Source organism: Bombus bifarius, unplaced genomic scaffold (assembly GCF_011952205.1).
Source record: "Bombus bifarius isolate JDL3187 unplaced genomic scaffold, Bbif_JDL3187 scf7180000008199, whole genome shotgun sequence".
NCBI lineage: Eukaryota > Metazoa > Arthropoda > Insecta > Hymenoptera > Apidae > Bombus > Bombus bifarius.
Window position 1 is genome coordinate 3,905,596 of NW_022884505.1, and position 17,088 is coordinate 3,922,683.

The window sequence follows — 17,088 nt, forward strand, 5'->3', positions numbered from 1 at the left end:
TCTTTGCCGCTGCTTGTCTCCCAACCGGTGTCATTCTTGCCTATCATCGTCAGCGAAATGCTCACGGCTGCTGAATTTCGTCCGTGATGGCGCGAACTCTGTCTGTGTATACATTCACACTCTGTATACACGCGCTTATCAGCCTGCCCGGGGTCGATGAAGACATTCAACCACTGGAAAATTTGCTTCCGGAACACCTCGATCAAGTCAGGGTCAGATTTCTTTCTCGCGTCTACGTGATTCTGACCCATAAACATGCTCGAATAGCCTGCCTCGATCGAACTAACGTTTCTATACGTTTGTGATATTTTATCTCGAGCGATTCGAATTTCTCGGAAACATCGTGATGATCGAAGAAATTAGGAAATTGAGGGATCGACATATCGAGGGATCAGGACACATTTGTAAAATTGTTAAATCGAGATATTAAGAAATTGTTTATTTTCGTCCAACTTTTCGTTCTATCGATTCGCAATATTTTTCGGAAATTTATAATTTACGACGTTCCAAAAGATCTTATCGATTATTGGTCCCGTTGGAATTGATCTTCTCATAGCGTTTGATTTTCCACTTCTTTCGTTAACAGTTTCTGTCCTACGAAATTTCTAATCGAAGATTTTCGAAAAGGTTTTATCGATCGGATATATCGGATTTGGTTTTCTCGGAAATCCGTACTTTAAGATCTGCGAGTTAAGAATTCGTTCTTTTACCAAGGAATTTACTCTTTCATTTCTAATTTGTTTGGAAATTTATATTTTTTAAGAACTTCGTATTTAAGTTCGTATCTCTTCGATGACGAAGCGTTACGAATTTTCATCCCTTAGCTCTTATATAACAATTCGAGTTAATCGCCGAATTTATACCGAATCAAACAGAAAATAAAAAAAACGATCTCGTTAAAGATTCTGCGAGCTCATGAACATCTTCTTTGGTATTGTAAACCACATATGCACAGTATAATACTTGCGGTACGAATACAAATTTTAAGGACTCTTCGACCTCCAGAAGAACCTTTTTAGCTGGTTCAATGTTCGCCTGAGCTATCGCGTGCGATATAATCACGTTGGATTACCACTTTGCGTGCGAATAATAACCAATCCAAGTTCCTATTACGCTCTTATCATGTATTAGAATGCCTTCAAGTACTATCAGCGTAGCATCGCGTGTTCATCTTTGTGTAGTAATAAAACATACCTTTACGAATTATTCCTCTCTTTCCCAACGTTTCCTAATTTTTCTATCCACTCGATAAAATATCTACGATAAGAGGATCAAACTGGTTTGCTTGTGTCTGCCGCAAGGATTTATCGATATATCAGTCACATCCGTTTAACGAATAATTTGTCCAACTGTATCTTCTCGTACCTGATATACAGACTATGGTAGGCAGAAACGAGGCTGTACACGTATAATAACATTTTTATGGGCGTGGGACGACCTTAAATCCAACCAGCCATGGACGAATGCATAATATAAGTACCTGTGCATGACATGTTTCGTTAATTTCTGAGACTTTGATAGTTGACTGTGTCATTAGAATCTAACGGACACTATGTTGAAGCGGAGAATGAGATACCTAACCTAAAGTGAAATAATAGCACGCTTGTCGTAGAATTGCGACCGTTTATGCATTTGTAGGGAATTTTGGAAGTACAGAAATGCACAAAATGCGTATAACGTGCAAAAATATATAAAATACCGCAAATATATTATAATACGTAATGGATAAACAAATGTCTTGTCAAGTTGCATCTTTGTTAGTTATGTTCATAAAAATATGAACATTCGTGAATAAAAGTTTCGTTGATACCCTAAATGTATGTTATCCTTGTCTTATATAATACGTAATTTTCCTAAAACAAAAAATTAAACAAAGATAAAATTATTTGTTATACGTTTAATAAATTACATCGACAAAGGATTAAACTTAGAACGCAAAAGGGAAATGTTTCTTAATAATTCCTCGCGAATTATCAATCTCAAAAAAATTATCCTAAACTTGGAAATTCTTCGGAAACTATTAGTCTTATTACAATTAATGAATTATACTTACTCGATCAGATAGAATTCGTGTATATAATAGTTTTACAATCTGACACTGTCAAAGCGATAATGCGATGCAGCTACTTTACTGTCCGATTATATCTTGACCATGCAGATTTAATAAATTGTCTTCGTTGAGAATTTTATCGATGATACTGATATACGATGTAGTTTGAAAAAGTCAACCTACACGTTTTATCATTCACATTTTATCGGTGAAAGTATTATGTACAATTGTCGTGGAATTGGAAAAAAGCTATTATTTATGAAAATGTAGAAGTAGTCATCACTCACGCATCAGTCATTCGACAGATTAATGTTAATATTACATTTTCAAGTGATAACGCTTGGTATGCGTATATCGATCATACTTTTATTGATAACGTATTGATAGCGTTTTTGTTTGTTTATACGTATATACGTCTCATTTTAAAGTTTTATTCCACTTTAAATTCGATTTTGTAAATCCTAGATCCATTATTATTTTTATTATTTTATGGTCTATGAACGAGACATGTACCTTTTGTCAGGAAAGACCTATTTTTCCAGCTCTGCAAGAAATACGCTTTATCTTTCTATCTTTTCGTTCCAAATTTTCCATTCCAATGACGTAGCGCTTGTCCAAGTAAATCGAGTTGAACTAATAGAATTCTTTGCCTACCACTATCGAATTCTATATTTGTACAAGTGTAATAAGATCCTGTTACCTCCGATTGGAAATTCCTTATTGGGGATTCCCGAATCGTTTTTGCCTCGGAAATTAATTCGACGTTGATCATCCTTTAAAAGAACAAAGTAATTACAATTTCTAATTTAATAACCAAAAAGTTGTGAAATATATTGTGCAGTGGTTACTTTTTTTCTTTATCTATCGTCTATTGAAAATAATTAAAGGAAAATTTCGAAAAAAAAACCAATAAAGAACAATGCGAGACTCCTTACTTTAATAGGTTATTTCTATTGTGCACTCTTGATATATTTTTTAATTATTACACAGCACGCTTATATCGCTCACAATTGAAACATCCTTACGTAATAGGGTCGCTAAAGAATTAGCCGGTATGAAAGAAAATGTGCATCGTCTCGTCCTTCGCAACATATTGAGAAATTTATTGGACATTATGTATCGTTTTTCCCATAAAAAGATCAAACGATTCAGTGATCGTAGAAAATTTTCCACCGCAAAATTTTTCCTAAAACAGACTGAGATGACTAACAATGACTAATGCACACTAATCGTTTGTTATCGATATCCTCATTTTGTATACATTCTTCAATTACTTCATTTCGAATCAAAGCGATAATAATTTGCAACGATGTTATTTTTTAAGTTTTTGTCCCCCGTTTTATTTATAATTTTAACATATCATGCAAGAAATAGGAAGATATAGTAAATAAACAATCACGGATCTATTTCGTGTTTTTTTAGGCTACTATTTAGAGAGTGGAGCCAAGATGCTCACTTTCAGAGGAGGATCTAAAATAACTAGGCCTTTTACTAGGTTCTGGTCAGTGACCGACAGGTTTTTCGACCTCAGATAATAGACAAAACAAAAATATATTAACTATACAAGGATTATCAAATGTTTTGTATACACGTACTTCGTATACACGTTGATTGTCGTAAACATCTATCCACGATATGAATGGTTTGCTTTACAAGGTCAAAAACAATTATTTATCTACATCCAGGTTTTGGAAAAATTTCATTGAAATACATGAGTCATTAACATGATAATACAACGTAGAAAGCTGAACAATCTAAGCTTTTAAAGATAATTAAATTGTACAAATTATTTTTTATAATAATGTTAATTTTAAAAATAGTTGACATAGAAGTAGGAATTATTGTATAATAAATTTGAATACTAGATGCATTTCGTTTTTTCTAGAAAAAACATTTTTAATAAGTATAGCAAGTACAGATACACATATTTTTAGTTGCTTAGAGCGAATATTTATAAACAACGATACAAACAACTATCACACAACTACTACTATAAGATTGATATATACTTATTGATAGTGATATATATATATATATTTATATTCATATCTTATTAATCAAAATTTATGAAAATATTTGCGTCACATTTATTCGTCAAAAAATAGTATAAAAAAATGATATAATAAAATCAGTATAAAAGATATAAAACTATTGAAGTTTCGCTTTTATGCGATTTTAATTATTTTTTATGGTTTTATCATTCGATGAAATAGATATGTTTTACATTTGATACGTACTTATATCGCGAATATCCATATTATAATACAGTAATAAGCAAATGTTAATAAATGCAATATAAAAAGCAGATGTACATGTATAATGTATAAAATAAATTATTTCAACAGTTATCTTAAAATGGATATGCTACATTGTATTTAGTGAGTTACAATGCTCCTGCATCGCTATTGGCAAGAGCAAGAACTGTGAAACACACTTCTTCTGGATCACGAGCCATATATTCTTTACAAACACGTGCTGCATCTTCTAACAGTGTTTCTGGACTAGTTGTACCATGATTAATAGGAGAAGGTTTACGTCCATCTAAAAAATCCCATATGTAAATAATATGATATTCTTATAGATTAGTATTTATACAATTATTTACTAAGTAAATAATTATATAAGTATATACAGCAGTATTAAAATTTTCACCTAATTCATATAATACTCCATTTTTGTGTATAAGTGCTACAAAATGATGGTACACTGGTATTTCATCGCTTGGTACCTACCAAATACTTTCGATTAGTACTCATTTCTGTAAGTACACAAAAAGCAAGAAAATCATACCTCTGTTTGACCCTCTTGTGCCACATCTTTATGAGTGATACTAATACCGTCCGACTCCATTAAAAGCTTCCCACATTCCATATAAGAAAGATTTTTCGCTTCATCTAAAAAGGTTTTTAGGAAACCGTCCTGAAGATCTATGCTGCAAAAATAAATTGAACAATTTACAACATATGTCTGTTGAAAAACAAATGAATATTCTGTACTTCTAACGAAATACCTACATGTCTCGATTATTGCCAACACTGTGAATTAATGCGATTGTACCACAGGCATTATGAATGTACTGTTTCATATGAAAAACTTCTGGATCTTTAGGAATACTTACATCTTCTTCTTCTGATTCTTTGTCTTCTAAGCTATTATCACCCTAAGTCACATAAAATTATTAGATCTACGATCTTTATGTAATAAGATGTAATAATATAATCTTTATTTTGAAACCTTTTTGGATAAAGGATATAGCAAAATAACAGCAACAACTGGTTTAGGTACAAGTGCCAACAGATCAGGTTCCAGACCATAAACATCAACAACAGACCAATCTTTTGCTACGCCTAATTTATGTAAAAACTGTAAAACAAATCTTTGAATTATAAAGTTTAATAACTACAAAATTATTAACAAGTTTACTTTACAATAATATAAATAAATCATTTAATACATAAAAAGATGTATTGTCTTTAATCTTTAAATAAAATGTAAGACTTATTTATAACATAATTACAAGATTAAATATCAATATCAATAATGGAAAATCATTATGATTTACCTTTGTCATAACCTAAAACAAAGAAATGAAATTATGTAAAAAGATATTATACATATATATTTTTCATTTTAATGATTATGATGAAAATACAAATTCTTACTTCTGGATTAGATTCCATCGGAATCCAAGATGACATGATGAATTTTGTTGATTCTAAAAGATATCGGCAAATTTAAAGTTTCATATTCTAACTTCTAATTCGCTGTATATACTTTTCAAAAAGAATTTTTACGAAAACGATTACTTACAACAGATATTATAAATTCACAAAAGCGTATTTGCCGTATTATACGTGCAAAATTTTAATGTTGTTATCAATTTATCACACTCAGACGAATTTGCCGAAATCCTGTGACATTGACACAATTTGATGACACATTATTGGGCAGTAGATAAGATCAATATTAAAATGAACTTATAATAGAATAATTAATAACAAAATATTTAGTTGTTTTGTTCGTAGCTTGCTTTATTAGTATTATGGTAAAGTGTTCAATGTACTTTTTTAAATTTTTCATTTGTCTGCAGTAGTCAACATGGCTACCGGTTTAATAAAATCAGATTATTTCATGAAATTTATATCAACGACTACATACTATGTACATATGTCAGAAGCATATATCAAAATGAATATTTTTTCTCTATTTTATAAAATATATTTATAAGATTTTTAAAAAACATAACAAAGGGTAATTTTATGAACATTTATCGCCCTTATTTTAAGTATTGATTTTATATTCATAATAATTCACTTATATATTATATCTATATCAATTATTTTAACATATTTTATAATGAAACAACAAATTTGACAAATAAAAAAAATTAATTAATTCATGTTATTCAATCTTATCATAAATTAAATGAAATCAGAATCGATAAGCGGGTTTCCACCTTAATCTTTAATCTTTTATGTGATAAAGTATGAATATTTGTGTAAATATTTTCCATAATTTATTTGCAGTAAATAGTATAAATACTGTTCAATACAATGATTTTACAAAGTTACATTTTATTCATTTCCTCAATGATATATACAACGTGGGGGAGAAATCAATATGTATTAGAAACGTCAGATATAAAAAGCCATGAAACACTTTGCCCTATAAAAACAGAAATAAACCAGTATTCTCCAACATGGGATAGTTTAGATAGACGTCCGCTTCCAACTTGGTATGATGATGCAAAAATTGGTATCTTTATTCACTGGGGTGTTTTTAGTGTTCCTAGTTTTGGCTCTGAATGGTTTTGGAATAATTGGAAAGGTATTTTTATCACTATTACTATTAATTACAACCAAATTTATATTATTATTTATTTATTTCAGTCAAAATTCTTTACTTTTTGCAAAATGATATAAATTTATAAAGAATTCAAGACAAACTTTCATTTTCAGAAGAACAGATTGATACTAAATACCGTGACTTTATGAAACAAAGGTATCCGCCTAGTTTTACATATCAAGACTTTGCTCATGAATTTACTGCTGAATTTTTTAACGCAACGCAATGGAGTGAATTATTTCAAGCTTCAGGTGCAAAATATGTTGTATTAACAAGCAAACATCATGAGGGATATACATTATGGCCTTCAAAATATTCGTTCAGTTGGAACTCTGCAGATGTAGGACCAAAAAAAGATCTTATAGGTAATTATTAAATTGATTTTTTTACTGTTTAAATTATTTTGTATCTGTAATTAATGATTTTTAGGTGAATTGGCTACAGCAATAAGAAATTCAACTAATTTGAGATTTGGTCTTTACCATTCTTTGTATGAATGGTATAATCCTCTATATTTATCTGATAAAGATAACAATTTTACAACCCAAATTTTTGTTCGTCAAAAGATAATTCCTGAATTACACGAAGTAGTAGAAAAATATAAACCAGAAATTGTATGGTCTGATGGCGACTGGGAAGCACCAGATGTTTATTGGAAATCAAAAGAATTTTTGGCTTGGTTGTACAATGAAAGTCCTGTGAAAGATACAGTTGTAGTAAATGATAGATGGGGACAAAATATACCATGTCATCATGGTGATTTTTACACATGTTCTGATCGTTATAATCCTGGTAAATTCAATTTAGTATAACCAACATACATGCTTGAAATTTATATTGCTTCTTTATTTCACTTGTATTTTGAGATCTTTAGGAGTACTTCTACCACATAAATGGGAAAACTGCATGACAATTGATAGAAAATCTTGGGGATTTCGTAGGAATGCTGTTTTATCAGAATATTTGACTTTATCAGAATTGGTCAAAGAATTAGCAATTACTGTAAGTTGTGGAGGAAACTTATTAATGAATGTTGGACCAACAAAGGATGGCATTATTAGCCCAATATTCGAAGAAAGATTACGTGGAATGGGTATATTCTCCAACGCAAGAATGTACTTATTTGTATTTGTAATTGTAAATTTGTTCCAAATATAATTTATGCAATTAGGTGTGTGGTTAAAGATAAATGGAGAAGCTATTTACAATACCAAACCTTGGATAACACAAAATGATACTTTATCTAATACCGTTTGGTATACACAAAGCAAAAACATAAAACAAATTTATGCTATAATCCTTGAATGGCCAAATGAAGGTTTATTATATTTAGGATCGCTTAAAATATCTCCTAGTACACAAATTTCAGTACTTGGATCTAAATTACTAATTAGAGTATGTATCTATGTTTTGAATAGATATTAAATTCATATTACACAAATAGTAATATTAAATATAATTGGATAAAATAATAACTTTAATTTTCAATTTCAGTGGAAACAAAGTAAAGAAAAATTGATTGTATCATTACCAGCAGAACTTGATAAAGGACAACCAGCTTGGGTATTGAAAATAAAACCAGAATAACAGAAACAATGATATCTAAATATATATTTTATTAAAGATGTTTTGTATTCACTTGAGAAAAAAGATACATGTAAGTCGCAAAATAGCGTTTTATAACTTCCGTTCCCTCCAAATTTTTATTTGTATATTGTATTGTAAGAAGAAAATAAATTCTTGAGTACATCAATATAAACCCACATTTTACTTATGTTTTCAATATATATGTACCTTACAGTTGAGCTATCTCGTACAAATAAGCTCCAAGTAATTTAGTCTAAACCAAAAATAAAATATCCTTAAGTTTAAGTAAAACCGTTACAACAAATTATACCATCGTCAATGAAAATACTTACGCCCCCGATATAGTTACGAATGTCCAGTTTTTCGTTCTGGGAATGTGCCCCATCATCACCAGCACCAACTGGTAAGAGTAGTACGTTTTTGCCTGTTACTTCTTGGAATGTTAAAGTAACCGGAATTGAGCCTCCTTCGCGTGATAAATCAGGCTCTACATTATAAACATGCTTGGTAGCTTTTCGACCAGCTACATAGTTTGGATGATCAGGATTTTCAGACCAAGTTCTTCCTCCATGATACATACTGACATTGAATTTATTTGGACTACCTCTGACAGCCCATTTTTTGTTTAGATATGCTGTTACTTTTTGTACAGTATCTTCTGGAGTCATATTTGGTACTATTCTAATTGAAAATTTACCAATAACTTTTCCTGGAATAACAGTTTTTGCACCTGGCTCACTAAATGCGCCTTGTATTCCATGAAGTGATAAACTGGGCTGTCTCCACCGATGCATCAATAATTGAATCTAACAATATAATATAATGTAATGTATAACTATATATGTAATAATGTATAAAATATATCAGTAGTAAGTTCAATTATAAATATTTACTTTATCTTCATGAGCTAATTTACTAGTTCCAACAGAGCCCCTGAATTCAGCAACATCGAATTCTATTGTTTTATAGGATTCTATTTCCTTTTCCACAATTTTTGTTACATTATCATAAATACCATCTATTAAAATTTTCCCATTTACATCAACTAATGTATTTAACAAATATATTAAATCTGCCATTCCTTCATGTATAGATCCACCAAATGTACCACTATGTAGATCTTTAACAGCACAAGTTACTTCCACTTGGAAATAACAGATACCTCTTAAGCCATACGTAATACAAGGTTTTTTGGTACCCAGCCAGTAATTATCAGATATGCACACATAATCTACACCTTGCAAAAATGTATCTTTTCGTGCTAAAAGAAGGTCATCTAATCCTTCACTACCACTTTCTTCCATACCCTCAAAGACAAACTACAACAATTAAACAATAAAAGAATATATAATAAATGAAATTGCAAAATAACATATAGAAAGTTTATAATTGAATAAATCAACATATAGAAATATATTAACATATAGAAAACATATAGAAAATTTACAATTAAAAATACCTTGAGATTAACAGGGATATCTGTTCCAATAGCTTTATAAGCCTGTAATGCATGAATCCAACAAAGTACAGGGCCTTTATCATCTGTACTTCCACGTCCATATAATTTGTCATTTTTCTCAACAAGAGTAAATGGTTCAGTATCCCAGCCATCTTCTTTTAATGCTGGTTGAACATCTAAATGTCCATATATAAGAACAGTCTTTTTTTCAGAGTCAGACCCTAGAGTTCCTAACAAAACAGGTGGGAGAGGAATTACACTTCCATCTGGAAGAGTTTGTTTTCCTACATCTGCCAATTCTGTAGTGACTCCAAGATTTTTTAATTTCATTTCCGCCCATTTCATCATCTTAATTATTTCATTTCTGTGATCTGGCCACGCTGAGACAGATTTTATAGCTACTGCTTCTTTTAAGTCATTTATATACTCTGTTTTATGATCATCAATATAACTAGAAATGAAATAAATACCAAGATTATATTAATCCTATATTATAAAATAAGTTAAATATTTATATAGAAATATATACCTAAATAGATGTTTTAATGTAGATGGAAGTTCTGAAGTCATCTTTTTTGTCTGTTATGTTAAAGTATATCTCCCAAAATGATTAAAATGATCTTCAATCAGCAATGAAAGAACTAAACTTGTTTCCTGCAAGTATGTATATATATATATGTACAATAAGCCAGGAATGTTATCTCATGGGCGTGGCTTGGCACCATTATAAGTGGTTCAAAATTTATTACTTTAATTTTGATAAGTTTACAGCCTACTTTTAATATTCTATGTTTCAAATTCAAAGTTTATTTATCTGAATACTAGTTAATTTGAGTCAAATTTGCAAAATATTTGAAGTATTTTAATATTTAGATAACTATGTATATAAGCAAATAAATAAAATAAAAATGATATAACTATACTTCTCTGAGATTAAAATTGATATCAAGAATATTAACATATTTTTATTCTTATTCTCTATGCATTCTATGATGTATATGTTCTATGTAATACCAGATAATACTAGTATATTCTTAATTTTATTTAGTTTAATGTAAAATAGTGTATATTTTATAAAAAATATTATTTTCTGTTGAAATAACGGCAAAAAGAATCATGCAATTATAAATGAGGCTCATATACTTACATATACTGACTGGTATTAATACATGTTACGCTATTTATACTTTTTAAACGAAAGTAAAAGACAGTTTAAGTAAAATATGTTACTGATAATGTTAGTGATAATACATTAGTGAAATTATATCCACGCGACGAATATACTACGCGTAATTAACATAATATCGGATAACATATGAAAATTCGGTTATTTTGTTAAACGTTGTCAATGTAGATGGCGGAATTTAGCTTACCTCACGGTCACATAAACCGTGGCTGTAGCTGAATCTATTCTGTGTAACATGGAAGATTATAAATAATAAAGTAGAAAAGGCTATCTTTTTATCGTATTTTTATTGCAATCTTTTGCACAAAGTTTATAAAATGTCTCGTCATCGCGATGTACGATGCATGAATTATTCAGAAGGTACACGAAAAGAAAATAAATGCACGATAATTTTATTTATTTAAATATTATTAAACTGTTGATTAAACTTAAAGAGTTTATTTAACGTAACATATTCTTTACAGAATACGAAGGTTACGATGATGTCTATGGACATTCTGTAGAAGATGACTACTGTGTATCTCCTAGTGGTACTTCTGTTAAATATGTATTCAACGTATCAGATTTTATGCAATTGATGTGGTGTTAAATATTCATGGTTTAAATTGCAGCTGAACAATTTTTATTTGATCGAAGTAAGCAACAAAATATTGCATCCTTTATTACGGAACCAGATATAATAGAAGACAACGAAGATAATGAGGAACTTCCAATATCTTTCAACGATGAAAATGTAACACTTACAGACATCGAATTGGGCAAGCTCATGTCATGCATGGAACCTATAAAAAATGTTATAGGAGACACAGTACCTGACTCTGAGATCAAAAAGAAAATTATTCAATCAAATTTTGATGTTAAAATAGCCCTTGATTTAATATTAAAAGAATCTTCTCCAAAAACTGCTACTGGTATGTGTATTATATATATATGTATATTTTTAGTATTCCTTTTATATTTTATAAAGTAATTTAATTATTTTAGGTTCATCTATGGCTAATAAGGATAATTTAGAACCATACCCAGGTATATCATTTATCAACATTATAATATTTTTATTAGTAAATAACTTCATAGTATTATTTCTTAACCTATAATTTTTTTGTTTCATGTATTGTCTTTGCATCCATTGGTAAGGTAAGATGCTGCATCTGTTAAGCCTCAGTCTAATTCATTCATTATACCCAAATTATCATTTAACAAACAAGAGAATATTGAAGGTACTAACGAGAATGTATGTCTCATGAATAATTTAGAAAGTTTCAAAGACTTAGCTATTAGTAACTCTCCTATGAGATTTTCCTCTTTGTCTGGGTTTAGTAATCTTGTTAATTCCCCATTGTCAAGTTCTACATCTTTCAAAAATAATTCGGATTCAGTAGCATTCAAAACCTTAGCTGATTTAACAGCACATCATTTACGAAAAAATAGCAGTTTAATTGATAATTCAAATTCTAACGAAAAAAGTTTGTCGCCTAAGACAAATTTTATAATACCAAAATTATCAATTAAGAAAGATGACTGTAGTGATATAAATAATACACAGTTAGATTTACCTACTGCTCAAAAAGATATAGATGGTAGTATATTAAATGATAGAAAGACAGATGATTCTATGGATTCATTTGAACAAAGTTTATTTAGTGCATTTGCCTTTTCAAGAGATTATCCTAACACTATTATTGAAAGTAACTCGCAAAGTGAAAAGTCACAAAATGACCCAGTATTAAATGTAAGTGGTACTCGAACACCATCACCAGATCCTTGGATCATTGATTTAAATTCTACTTTGAAAAAAACCACATTTTTAGCTACAAATGGTGATTGTCATACAAAATCGGAAGTATTAGAAGACATTCACAACGTCATTCCTATTTCAACCTTACAGATTTCTAATGAAAATATTGAAATTCCATATGTTACGCTACCTACAAAATTAAATTTAAGTTATCTTAGATATGTTAAACTTCCATATACCAAAAAAAACGTATCTTTATTTGGTAGAACATTGTGCAGAACATGGAAATTGAAAAAGCCAATTCTTAAACCTCAACAAGAACATCATAAAACAATAAAAAGATTTAATTTTTCAGTTCCTTACACTCGTACTTAACAAAATATATAGTAACATACAGATTTAGAATTAGATGCAAAGTTTCTGTGGTAAAAAATGTCATAATTAAATATTTCAATGAATGTAAGGTTGAATTATAAATTTTATGAATATATACGTATACATATATATATATATATGAAAAGTCACAATTGATATATATGTAAGATGACGTAATATGATATATTAAAAATCAATTCCTTTTATTTATATGACTATATATATTTACTGTAAAGTACTATTTTCATGTAAATATTGTTTCCGAAGTTTTAAAGCGAAAATTGTGAATTTTTAAACTCAAAATGTATTTTTAATATTTGAACTAATATAATATATGTTTATATTAAAATTTTTACACATCTTTTTATATTTAATATCAAAATAACAATAGCCTACAATAAATTTTATGATAGGTAAAAAATTGTCATCCAAATATACATTTCAAGCTACAACACCTTCCAATGTGAAAATTATTCCCGCTGGGAAACGATCTGTTGTAAAAGGCTTTAATATAAGCGGGACTGAAAATACTGATCTATTGAATTCCCGTACTGAGAGTCCTCGCTCTCAAAGCCCATATTCTGATTATAATAGTCCAGAAGTAAAAAGAAAGGAAAATATAGTTTCGAAGGAAAAAAGAGCAGCTTTCTCGAACGCAAATAGCCCGCGATGTCAGTCCCCAGTATCAGGACATCAGACACCTGACTTGGATCCTAAAATAAAATTCAATGAAGAAAAAGATGTTGCAAAGATTTATAAAGATAAAAGAGGAGACAGCAAGGAACAATTACATTTAATTGTGGTTGGTCATGTAGATGCTGGTAAAAGTACTTTATTAGGACGACTTTTATGCGAGTTAGGAGAAGTTCCAACAAGATTAATTCACAAATATCAACAAGAAAGTAAAAAAATAGGGAAACAATCATTTGCTTATGCATGGGTCCTTGATGAAACAGGAGAAGAAAGGTAATTAATGGAAACAAAGTCAATAGACTCTTTTAGTATTAATTGATTTCTGTATATTCTTCTAATAGGGAACGTGGAATTACTATGGATGTTGGTCATTCTAAATTTGAAACAGAAACAAAATGTATTACTTTATTAGATGCACCTGGGCATAAGGATTTCATACCTAATATGATTATTGGTGCTACTCAAGCTGATGTAGCTTTGTTAGTAGTAGATGCTACTAGAGGAGAATTTGAAACTGGTTTTGACAGTGGAGGTCAAACTAGAGAACATGCACTATTATTACGTTCATTAGGTATTCAAATTTTTCACGTGGAATTGAGAAATTATTCAATTTCCCAACAATGACTAATTTTTGTTACAGGTATATCACAGTTGACAGTAGTAATAAATAAATTAGATACAGTAGACTGGTCAAAGGAGAGATTTGATGAAATAGTAAGCAAAATGAGTGTATTCTTGAAACAAGCTGGGTTCAAGGATAATGTTACTTTTGTTCCTTGTAGTGGTCTATCTGGTGAAAATATATTAACAAAGCCTAAAGAACCTTTATCTAATTGGTATAATTATTTAAATATTTATTTAAAACATATATGTTTAAAATAAAATAATGTATTAATTGTGATTGTGTATAATCATGCAGGTATACAGGACCTACATTAGTCAACGTTATTAATAATTTCAAGTGTCCTGAACGCCATATAGATAAACCATTTCGATTTTCGGTTAACGATATATTTAAAGGCACAGGATCTGGATTCTGTGTGTCTGGTCACGTAGAAACAGGCATGGTAGCTTTAGGTGATAAAGTTCTAGTATTACCGCGAAATGAAACTGCAGTGATTAAAGGTATGTCAATCATGTATGATTTTCTTATATATATTTGGATACCTGCAATTAAAGTTTGTGACATTAATTTTTAGGTTTACAAATAGATGAAGTATCTATAACAAACGCATTTGCTGGAGATCAAGTTTCTTTAATATTATCTGGAATTGATCAACAAAACGTTGGGATTGGAGATATTATTTGTAATCCTCAAAATCCAGTTCCTGTAACAACACGTTTCCAAGCACATGTTGTTGTATTTGCAGTGAAAATACCTATTATGAAAGGTCTTCCTGTAATAATTCATCAACAATCTTTAGTTCAACCAGCTGTTATTACAAAATTAGTAGCGCAACTTCATAGGAGTACTGGTGAAATGATAAAAAAGAAACCACGCTGTTTACCAAAAAATTCAAGTGCTATTATTGAGATTACAACACAAAATTCAGTTTGTATGGAATTATATAAGGATATCAAACAACTGGGTAGAATTATGTTACGTGTAGAAGGAACTACTATTGCAGCTGGTCTGATTACAAAAATCAAATAACAATAATATAAAAAATTTATGTATTTGCAGTCCTAATTCTATGAACACATTTTTAATTTTAAATATCACTATGTGCAGCTATGTATTTACATATTGCAGCTATATGCATATAACTACATATTTGTATATTGCAGGAAATATACCAGACTTAACATAATACCGTATCTATAAATTTGTAATTATATATATGTACATACAAATTAATTTGCAATAGAAAGTTCATTTATTTTTTTAATGCATGTTTAATGTGTGATATATTTATAATGGTTTATAACATTTTTAAAAATAATCTAATACATTTAATAAAATTATTCTCAAGATGTCTGCCCATTATCTTCTCATTATAAAAATTTCCAAGTTCTTAAGTAATTTCATTTTTGAACATGTTATAATTATAGCAATCACGTAAAAATTTTTAAATGGTATTACTTTACTGTTGTAAAGGTTTGCCTTTATTTTATCTAGCACAACTACTACATCCTCCAAATGGAATATCAACAGTATGTCCTGTGTTAGGTCTTCCTAATCTACGAGTTGGTGGACGTGGTGGACTACATATGAAAACATGATATTAACATTATGTCCAAAATATAAAATTTTGTTTACGGTTATATTAAAAATTATAATTTTACCCAGATCCAGGTCTATAATCTCTTGTATATTCGCTTCCATATTTGTTCATATTAGGATTGATTAATGTTTTAAAACTATAAAAATAATTTATTCAATTACGCATCTGCTTCCTTATCAATTTAATAAATCATAGGAAATGTTATAGGTTACTTACAACATTATAACCATGAAAATTATACCTGTGAAAAATCTAAACACTTTTAAATGCAATGGAGTACCACATAAGACGCTTCCATCTGAAAATTTATTAATTATGATTGTATTTACAACAAACGCTTTAATTACATATATAATATTTATAAAAAATTTTCATTATACAATGTTAGAAATTTCACTCATGTTAGCTTCATTACCATTTGATACGTAAACCATGTTTCACGATTATTTTATAAAAGATATTGTTTAATTTGTTTTTATATCTATTTCGGCTATAAAATAGTGCTTAATCACGTTTATGTAAACATAACTTCAACTGCGAGTTTCGTACTTTGACAGTTCGTTTTAAGACCACGTCATACAGAAGCACCAATAACGAAGTAGCGTTAACTTCAGAAGTATTATATTATACAACACATGTATAATATACATATGTTTAAACATGTTTCAATATTAATTAAGCATTTTTAATTAATGAGATTTTTCTTTTTATGATTTTTATTTTTAATTTCCAATCCTATTTACAAAATAAATGTTAAATTTCATTTTTATTCAACGTATATCTAAATAAAATACATACATATGATTCATAGTATTCACATTGAAGACCGTACTTTAAAAAATTATTTACCTAACACTTATTAAATATTTGTTCATATTTTTACTTCTTTTACATATTCAATCTTTAAATAAAAATGTAAATGACTTTTAT

General features: G+C 29.2%; 5 protein-coding genes across 6 annotated transcripts; 2 read left to right on the plus strand and 3 right to left on the minus strand.

Moving 5' to 3' along the window:
• Positions 1-4,395: 4,395 nt before the first annotated feature.
• LOC117210353 (ubiquitin carboxyl-terminal hydrolase) lies at positions 4,396-6,046 on the minus strand. Its single transcript, XM_033453296.1, has 8 exons — positions 5,861-6,046; positions 5,713-5,765; positions 5,613-5,624; positions 5,285-5,413; positions 5,065-5,210; positions 4,841-4,982; positions 4,703-4,778; positions 4,396-4,591 (listed from the first exon to the last, which is right to left on the minus strand). Exons 2-8 carry the CDS (start codon positions 5,746-5,748, stop codon positions 4,434-4,436), a joined length of 699 nt encoding a protein of 232 aa, XP_033309187.1. The 5' UTR covers positions 5,749-5,765; positions 5,861-6,046; the 3' UTR covers positions 4,396-4,433.
• A 74-nt stretch (positions 6,047-6,120) lies between these two features.
• LOC117210352 (alpha-L-fucosidase) lies at positions 6,121-8,645 on the plus strand. Its single transcript, XM_033453295.1, has 7 exons — positions 6,121-6,301; positions 6,577-6,877; positions 7,009-7,260; positions 7,325-7,687; positions 7,770-7,988; positions 8,067-8,290; positions 8,390-8,645. The coding sequence occupies exons 2-7, from the start codon at positions 6,604-6,606 to the stop codon at positions 8,480-8,482; spliced, it is 1,425 nt and encodes a 474-aa protein (XP_033309186.1). The 5' UTR covers positions 6,121-6,301; positions 6,577-6,603; the 3' UTR covers positions 8,483-8,645.
• On the minus strand, positions 8,540-11,173 carry LOC117210351 (cytosolic non-specific dipeptidase). The gene is made up of 6 exons (XM_033453293.1): positions 11,089-11,173; positions 10,471-10,595; positions 9,942-10,392; positions 9,376-9,801; positions 8,815-9,288; positions 8,540-8,735 (listed from the first exon to the last, which is right to left on the minus strand). The coding sequence occupies exons 2-6, from the start codon at positions 10,509-10,511 to the stop codon at positions 8,691-8,693; spliced, it is 1,437 nt and encodes a 478-aa protein (XP_033309184.1). The 5' UTR covers positions 10,512-10,595; positions 11,089-11,173; the 3' UTR covers positions 8,540-8,690.
• Positions 11,174-11,221: 48 nt separating this feature from the next.
• On the plus strand, positions 11,222-15,751 carry LOC117210348 (HBS1-like protein). Of its 2 annotated transcripts, XM_033453289.1 has the most exons (10): positions 11,222-11,487; positions 11,592-11,657; positions 11,739-12,038; positions 12,112-12,153; positions 12,270-12,347; positions 13,654-14,206; positions 14,275-14,504; positions 14,574-14,769; positions 14,853-15,058; positions 15,133-15,751. In XM_033453289.1, exons 1-10 carry the CDS (start codon positions 11,445-11,447, stop codon positions 15,585-15,587), a joined length of 2,169 nt encoding a protein of 722 aa, XP_033309180.1. In that variant the 5' UTR covers positions 11,222-11,444; the 3' UTR covers positions 15,588-15,751. The 2 variants fall into 2 exon arrangements, with proteins under 2 accessions (XP_033309180.1, XP_033309181.1); XM_033453290.1 differs by lacking the exon at positions 12,270-12,347.
• Positions 15,752-15,863: 112 nt separating this feature from the next.
• LOC117210354 (selenoprotein K-like) lies at positions 15,864-16,769 on the minus strand. The gene is made up of 4 exons (XM_033453297.1): positions 16,574-16,769; positions 16,375-16,456; positions 16,220-16,294; positions 15,864-16,138 (listed from the first exon to the last, which is right to left on the minus strand). Exons 1-4 carry the CDS (start codon positions 16,590-16,592, stop codon positions 16,045-16,047), a joined length of 270 nt encoding a protein of 89 aa, XP_033309188.1. The 5' UTR covers positions 16,593-16,769; the 3' UTR covers positions 15,864-16,044.
• Between the last annotated feature and the right edge of the window lie 319 nt (positions 16,770-17,088).

Coding starts and splice junctions, on each gene's coding strand:
- LOC117210353 (XM_033453296.1), bottom strand. CDS start 5,748: ATGTCATCTTGGATTCCGATGGAATCTAATCCAGAA. Junction 4,983..5,064: donor GTTGGCAATAATCGAGACAT/GTAGGTATTTCG, acceptor TTATTTTTGCAG/CATAGATCTTCAGGACGGTT. Junction 4,779..4,840: donor CACAAGAGGGTCAAACAGAG/GTATGATTTTCT, acceptor AGTATTTGGTAG/GTACCAAGCGATGAAATACC.
- LOC117210354 (XM_033453297.1), bottom strand. Junction 16,295..16,374: donor ATTTTCATGGTTATAATGTT/GTAAGTAACCTA, acceptor TTATTTTTATAG/TTTTAAAACATTAATCAATC. Junction 16,139..16,219: donor GATTATAGACCTGGATCTGG/GTAAAATTATAA, acceptor TTTCATATGTAG/TCCACCACGTCCACCAACTC.
- LOC117210351 (XM_033453293.1), bottom strand. CDS start 10,511: ATGACTTCAGAACTTCCATCTACATTAAAACATCTATTTAG. Junction 10,393..10,470: donor ACATTAAAACATCTATTTAG/GTATATATTTCT, acceptor TTTCATTTCTAG/TTATATTGATGATCATAAAA. Junction 8,736..8,814: donor TTCGTAACTATATCGGGGGC/GTAAGTATTTTC, acceptor TTTTTGGTTTAG/ACTAAATTACTTGGAGCTTA.
- LOC117210348 (XM_033453289.1), top strand. CDS start 11,445: ATGTCTCGTCATCGCGATGTACGATGCATGAATTATTCAGAAG. Junction 14,207..14,274: donor GATGAAACAGGAGAAGAAAG/GTAATTAATGGA, acceptor TTCTTCTAATAG/GGAACGTGGAATTACTATGG. Junction 14,770..14,852: donor AAAGAACCTTTATCTAATTG/GTATAATTATTT, acceptor ATAATCATGCAG/GTATACAGGACCTACATTAG.
- LOC117210352 (XM_033453295.1), top strand. CDS start 6,604: ATGATTTTACAAAGTTACATTTTATTCATTTCCTCAATGATATATACA. Junction 6,878..7,008: donor GTTTTGGAATAATTGGAAAG/GTATTTTTATCA, acceptor TTTCATTTTCAG/AAGAACAGATTGATACTAAA. Junction 7,688..7,769: donor TTCTGATCGTTATAATCCTG/GTAAATTCAATT, acceptor TGAGATCTTTAG/GAGTACTTCTACCACATAAA.